Here is a 7,067-nt window from a genome sequence, read left to right on the forward strand (position 1 = left end):
AAATTGCTGCCATGTGGTAAGAGATAATGAAGTTACCAAAATTTAATTTACAAGTCACCAATTTCATCAATTTCACTAAAAATAAATCCTGCTATACAGTTTACAATGAAAATATTGAGATTATGACCTTTCAATGGTTCCACATAAAATGGTTCTGTTTCTTTTCTAGGATGAGTCATCAAATGATCACTTTGATCAGGATATACTCTACCAGGCCTCACTCCATTTTTGTGACGTAATCTCATTCTACATACATTGAAACAAGTAAGTACATCACATGATGTATTTACTTGTCTAATTCAAGGACACAGTCAATTCCTTGTACTTTTGCTTCTTCAATAATTTGTTTCTTAAATTCTCTCACTGGTGTATCCTTAGCAACAACAGACTCCATCATGTATTTACAAAACTAAAACATGAAATAGAATTAAAATTATAGTAACTAATAGTCTTACATTTGTATTGTTAACTTGTAATAAATATAATTTAATTCTGACTCTACCCAGTCTTACTATCAACTAGAAGATAAACAAAGTATTTTTAGTTCATACAATGTATAATAGAAAGGAGAAGTGAATCAATACTTTTGATCCAGATATGATATTCATTAATGTCTCATCCAGTCCCTCCATTTCATATTCTTCATTATTATATCTGATTCCATACACTCTAAAACCAGCAGGTGGTACACCAATCAGTGGAACTAGCTCCTCCTTCAATTCAGCTAATGTTATTCTCTTATCAACTTGTACTTGTATCTCTGTATTGAATAATATAATACTTAATGTTCTTTATAATAATTAAGGCCTTTCTACACTAGCACTTCTAGTACGCATTGAATCATAAAACTGGTTCTAATCATTCTACATCTGATGCAAATCGGCTTCAATGCACAAAATATCAAACCACCTCTATATGTGATTTGAATGTGCATTCAATAGATAAACAATAGCAGCTGGATCAGAAATACTATCACTTGATGCAAATTGAAGCTAAACCAGTTTAAACAGCATTACAAGTGTAAAAAGGCCTTTATACTCAATATTACTTCTTTTATCTTCTTCATTTATTGATACAGTTTTCATTATTAATCTTCCATCAGGTAGGTTGGTTGTAGTGTGAGTAGCTTCAGGTTGAGGAGGAGGTAGTGTAATGTCCAATAGTATTGAGTTGAAGTGAAAATCAACATATCTGTGCATCAAACTATCTTTGTAATCCTCTAAAAAATCTATAGGATCCGATGATACATATATCTAAGAAGAAAGGAAAGAGCATGTGTGTCACATGTGAACAAAAAATAGTAAGAATAAGGAAATATTAAAATAATGTATAGCATGTTCCTTTTGTTTGGCCAACAAACTAATTAACCTGACAAAAGGTACCCATAAGGAGAATGTAGAGCATAAAAGCATATACATGTACATCATTATGGTTGCACTGGATCCATCAAATCAGGCATGCATGATTGATAGTTATACTGTTGCAGTTCCCAATAGACATACAGACAGAGTGTGTGAGTAATCGTACACAAATAATATCTAGCACTTGAAGAATGTGAAACATTATGAGGCTTTGCCTGTGACCACGCTCCAAGATACATACATACACAGACAAACAGTACTTAAGGAATAAGGACTTTGCCCAATTAGCACTTACTGTTGGTACTACAAGTTGCTCTCCGTGTAGTTTGTGTGAACTGAATAAATCTCCTTTAAAAAGCACATTTTTTAAAGACCTTTCAACATCTTTTAAATGTATGACTGAGTGAGCTTCATTATACAACAGTACCCTCATACATGATGAATTGAGATTAAATAACTAAAGATCAGATTGAGAGAGGGTAGGAGAGGAATGATCAATATATAATGGTATATCTTTCCTCTTACTTCTCCTATATATTGTTTCAATTCTCCAACAGTCCAACCTTCTTCACTTTTTATTGGTTTAGCTGGTCCTACTTTACCAGTGAACAGATCAACCACTGATATCTTTAGATAAATATCTACACCATCAAACACATGTACATGTACATGTAATAAAAGGAATTGTCTTTAGAGGTGAGCGATACAATGCCAAAGTACTCAATACCAGGCCTCTGATACCAAGTATTTGATACCTATTCTGGTATATACATGTACGTATTGAGCTAGTGACCACGCTCAATGGCCACACCTTTTTATAATTACAAAAATGACGACTCATTTGCTTGATTTTTGTTAATGACTAATTATAACATATTTTGTATGTGCAGTAGCGACTATTCAGTACTCGATACCATCAATATACTGATACTCAGACTACTTGGTATTGGTAACAATCAAAAAATTCTGGTATCGCCCACTCTAATTGTTATGGTAATGATATAAGCATACTCACCTCCAGTACTGTATTTCTTAAAAGTCTCAATATCTCTACAAGTTTCTAAGAATAATCCACAATATCCAGCCACACCCATAAGCTGTCCAATAGTTTGATCCTGAAACTGAATATAAAAATAAAATAATTATAACAATTATAGGATAGATACATGGATGTACAGGTACCTTATCAAGATCAAAGGACTGTTCCATTATATCATTAATAATATCATATTTAACTAAACGGCATCTCTCAATTGGAATATGAGGAGCTAATTCCATTAACTGATAAAGAAATGAGGAGAAAAGAAATGAAAGAATAAAACAAAGCAACTAAAAACAACAAACCTCATAAGCTGTATCCAGTACTGTGGGTAGTAATTCATCTTTATGTACTTGAAATAATTTACTAGTTAATTCACCAGTAACAGGATGATTACAATATAATAAGAACTATAAATAAAAGGAAATCAGTGAGTACTCGCTGTCTTAGTCTCACTCACTGAAGACAGTTGATCCTCTTCATCACTTAGACTATCATACTCAATCTCTTCAACTTCAGAATCGTCATCTTCAACTTCAGAATCATCACCTTCAACTTCAGGCTCATCATCTTCAAAATCTAAACGACAATCAAATGATGACACAACATCATTAATACATGTATATAAACCTTCAATATCTTTTATAATCTTCTTATTGAGCTTCCTTGCAGCAATTAGTTCCATATTTGCTACTGTTATTTCTTCTTGTAATTTCTCTATTATTCTTTTATTATCTACTAATGGCTGATAGTCTGGTCTTGTCATTGCTTCGAGACAGCATTTGCAGTCATCAATTTCAAGAGCCATTCCTCTTCTCACTTTGCTAGCAGCTTTAATTAATTATATAATTATTAGTATAATTAATAAAACTACTCTAACCTGAATCAGTATTACTAGAAAGTGATCTCAAATAATCAACTTTCATTCCTGATAGTTTGTCTGACAATTCTTTGTTCTCTTCTTTAATCTCATTAAACTGAGAGCTCAATACAGTCAACTCTTTATCAAGTGGCTCTTTCTATTAATAATTATTATAATTAAGTTAATAGAAAATTTAGTGAGATATATCTATACTTTAACTTCTTTAATTGATTCAGTATCACTTTGAACAGACAATGATTCTTCCTAAATTAAAGCAAAAACAGGGTTATTTAGATCACACAATGACAGTGCATGTCAATCATTGACAATAGCTAACCTCAGATAATACCCCTGATAGCTCTTGTTTTAAATCATTTGTTTCCTAATATACACATAAGTACATACAAGTAAAAATCTACTCTTGGTAAAACAATATCAAAAATGCATATGCAAACTTCTTAAAGTTTTACACTAATTAATGTACCTTAGAGTGACTTTTAATTGCGGGTACTAAATTTTGCGATTTTAGCACAAGGTAGATTTTGCTGGTATTAAAAATTGCAATTAAGTAATTATTACTAATAGTTATATGGCATCATGATGTCATTATTAATAATTGCGAGTATTAATAATTGCGATTTTTAACCCAAACGCAAAATTCGCAATTAATAGTACCCGCATTTAAAAGTAACCTTAAGGTACTTCAGCTATATGTACCTTCTCTTTGCTACTGATAGCATCTCTCAGTATATATTCAGTTTCTTCAAGTATAATATAAGAAATAACCTGTACACACATGTACAATTAACACATTACATCATTTACATTATATAATTGATTGCTAATAATAATTAATAAAACTTGAGAAATAATTATATTAACTGACCTCAGTATGTCGTAGTAAGTCTTGATCCTTTTCTTTTAGTTCCTATATAATAGAATATTCATAAAACAATATTCAATTATTTATATTATGTACCTTTAGTCTAACATCTTGTCTCCTCCATAATGTCAAGTTACCAATAGTCAGTTTCTTTAATCCTTGTCCCATTAGTATATGAATATTCTCTATCATCCTCAATACAGTAAACCCAACATCAGAAAAAGGAAAGGAGCAAGTGACACATATTGAATTGCTAGGCTCTATAAACTGAATCTTCAGTAGTTTACTGGACACTTTGGCAAGAATTTCCTTGATGTCTTCCAACATATGCTCCTTAGGTTTCCAGTCAAAGATAAAGGTAACTGTCTGACATTGAAGATGAGGAATAGAATCAAATCGTTCATTCAAGCAAAGACTGATGGAAAGAGACTTGCAAGCTTCACTCAACTTTTTTCTATATGTCTCAATGTATTCCTCTGCTTCAGTGATATCCATTTCTTCTACTATGCTATGAAGTAGTTCAATATCAGTCAATGAACACTCCTTTTTAACATGACGAAGAATACTAGAAATATCTGAACATTTGTTGACTTTCTTGCTGAGGGAGCTACTGTAATAAAACAGGAACTTCTTGATGTCTGCAACTTCCAATTTCTGTTCCAAAATCTTGCAAACATTGTAAAACATTCTCACGTAAGACATCCTTATGGAACTAAAGTTAGCAAGCAGATCTTTTGGAACAGGTATATGTACTTCAGCTAAAAATACATTCATCATCATTATTATCAATTATTAGTTTATACCTTGAGGTGATAAAGGTTGAGAAGAAGAATTACTAGAAACTTCTGAATTAGGAGACATATCTAAAAATGCATAATAAACATAATTTTAAAAATATGATATTCATCTAAACAATAAGTTCACCATATGCAGATTGTGTATTAGTTGGTATCTTGGTTTCATCAGTACTTGCATTATCTATAATGAATGCATTATCCCATATTAAAAATTATTGAATACCTTGCGTAACTACATCATAATCCTTAATAGTCTCAGGAACCACATCAAATTCAGGAGTAGGAAAATACTTACCTAATAAACAAACAGTTGTCAGTATCAATAACAACACAAGATTTTAAGGATACACGGTGGTTGTATTATCATACTCACTAATATCATCCAGTATAGTTTGTCCTAATTGTACATTAGTACTTATTGTACACAATACATTAGCAAATGTATATAAACTGTTGGGATCAGTTTGAACAGCTTCTTTGATAGCAGTTAATAGAGCCTCACGTTGATTAGGAATAGAGGGACTAGCTGACACCACTCTACTAACTGCTTCTTGTGTTAACATACGTTCAGCATAAAGTAACCAAGCAATACTAACAGAATCACAAAGAGACTGAGACAGGACAGTATGATGATTATTAAAAATATTAATAAGAACATGATGTTCTACAATAAAAATATACAATGATTATAGTAACATACAGCTATGGTTGACTCACTTAATTTCTCAGCTACAGCACTTTCATTCATAAATCGTAGAACATCTGACAGTGAGTCCAAGTTGGCTCCTCCTCTACTGTCAACATTATCAGCTCTACCTAACCATTGGGAGAGACACTCTGTCATACAACGATACAGATCACCATGATACTTCATTTCAATAGCATCCAGTGTATTCTTCCTTAGTCCTAGTCTCAGTCCAAGCTCGTGCCATTTTGTTTCTGGGAAGCCACATCTCTTTAACAAGTCAAGAACATCGACAAGATTATCAATACCTAGATACATGAAACAAATCAGAGTCATGAAAGTTTAGACTCATTTATCACGATGATCATCACTAAGGCTTAGCCTAACTATGAGCTTACCTAAACAATTTTGACTAGATCTAGTGGCCATAGTTTTATAAGTGTACCGTGCCACGAGTATCTAGTCTAGTCTGGGGTTACCCACACCAGGGTCAGTCAGAAAACAACTTCTGTTTAGTGTTTACTCGACTGTTTATCTAGCTAGTGGAGGGGAGAGAACAAGGGCGGGGTTCTGTTAAAATGCATATGCTGAGTGAATGCTGTTATTATTCATGTTATTGTTGTTTACTTATAATCTACTATAAAAAAATTTAAATGTGGCTAAGAGGAAACTTTACTAGATCTACATATAAAAATAGCTTACCAGCCTATATATCTTACTCAAGTCTTCAGCCCATATATCTTACTCAAGCCTTAGCTAAAATCCTACAAAGTACAGTCTCTGTTCTTTCTAAATACTTCAAAACAACTAGCCCTCTTGACACAGACAAGTAGTGTATGCAACCATCAAGGAATAAAGTAGAAAAACCATGGTAATTTTCATGGGGTGATTTTGAAGTCAAAAAATAGCTCCGATTTTAAGAAAATGCCCAAATTCTGTAAAATACCCTAGGCTATAGCCCATAGTTTTCCAAACAATGGCTCCAAAATTATCCTAAATTTTTATTACATTTTCTGAAACATGTGCAAAATTTGAGCTGATCAGATAATCGACCTTATAGCTTATTCAATGAAATTTTTCAAATTAACGCGCACCTGAGTTGGTGCCAACTTGGTGGTAAAATGGCGGATTTTTGTAGAAAAGACAGGCTGAACAATCTTCTCTTTTACCCAGCCACTCTATCTTTGAGAACCACTTTGAGCTGTCCTTTTGTTTCAGTATACTCTATTTATCTCTTCTGTAAGCTCTTTGGTTGCTGTTTTGGCTTTTATAGCATTTTATCATAGGAATATTCTCACCCATGGGCAATTGCCGTTTTTCTAAATTTTGCTTTCAGGAGCCAAGGCGCTTGCCCCTCCTTGCTATGAAGACAGAAGTGTATTCAGCTGAGTCCTATGACTAGTGTCTATCATCAGAGTTAGTCTCAGTCCATCAGGACAA

The 7,067-nt window shown here is 32.8% G+C and overlaps 1 protein-coding gene across 1 annotated transcript; it reads right to left on the reverse strand.

Annotated features, from left to right (window-relative positions):
- Positions 1-518: 518 nt before the first annotated feature.
- On the reverse strand, positions 519-6,298 carry LOC109583588 (uncharacterized). The gene is made up of 21 exons (XM_019999003.1): positions 6,026-6,298; positions 5,643-5,935; positions 5,508-5,553; positions 5,166-5,237; positions 5,070-5,123; positions 4,949-5,008; positions 4,386-4,903; positions 4,149-4,190; positions 3,980-4,048; positions 3,600-3,644; positions 3,476-3,526; positions 3,281-3,419; positions 3,031-3,231; positions 2,861-2,979; positions 2,706-2,810; positions 2,544-2,642; positions 2,377-2,482; positions 1,887-2,002; positions 1,657-1,818; positions 1,049-1,253; positions 519-760 (listed from the first exon to the last, which is right to left on the reverse strand). Exons 1-21 carry the CDS (start codon positions 6,054-6,056, stop codon positions 546-548), a joined length of 2,748 nt encoding a protein of 915 aa, XP_019854562.1. The 5' UTR covers positions 6,057-6,298; the 3' UTR covers positions 519-545.
- Positions 6,299-7,067: the final 769 nt, after the last annotated feature.

This window comes from Amphimedon queenslandica, unplaced genomic scaffold, assembly GCF_000090795.2.
Source record: "Amphimedon queenslandica unplaced genomic scaffold, v1.1 AMPQUscaffold_13295, whole genome shotgun sequence".
Taxonomy (NCBI): Eukaryota; Metazoa; Porifera; class Demospongiae; order Haplosclerida; family Niphatidae; genus Amphimedon; species Amphimedon queenslandica.

What these genes read in the sequence shown, in the direction of transcription:
- LOC109583588 (XM_019999003.1), bottom strand. Translation starts at nt 6,056, where the DNA reads ATGGCCACTAGATCTAGTCAAAATTGTTTAG. An exon ending in AATCAATTAAAGAAGTTAAA is followed by an intron (nt 3,420 to 3,475) that starts GTATAGATATAT and finishes AATTATTAATAG; the next exon opens with AAAGAGCCACTTGATAAAGA. An exon ending in AAGAGGATCAACTGTCTTCA is followed by an intron (nt 2,811 to 2,860) that starts GTGAGTGAGACT and finishes TTTTATTTATAG; the next exon opens with TTCTTATTATATTGTAATCA.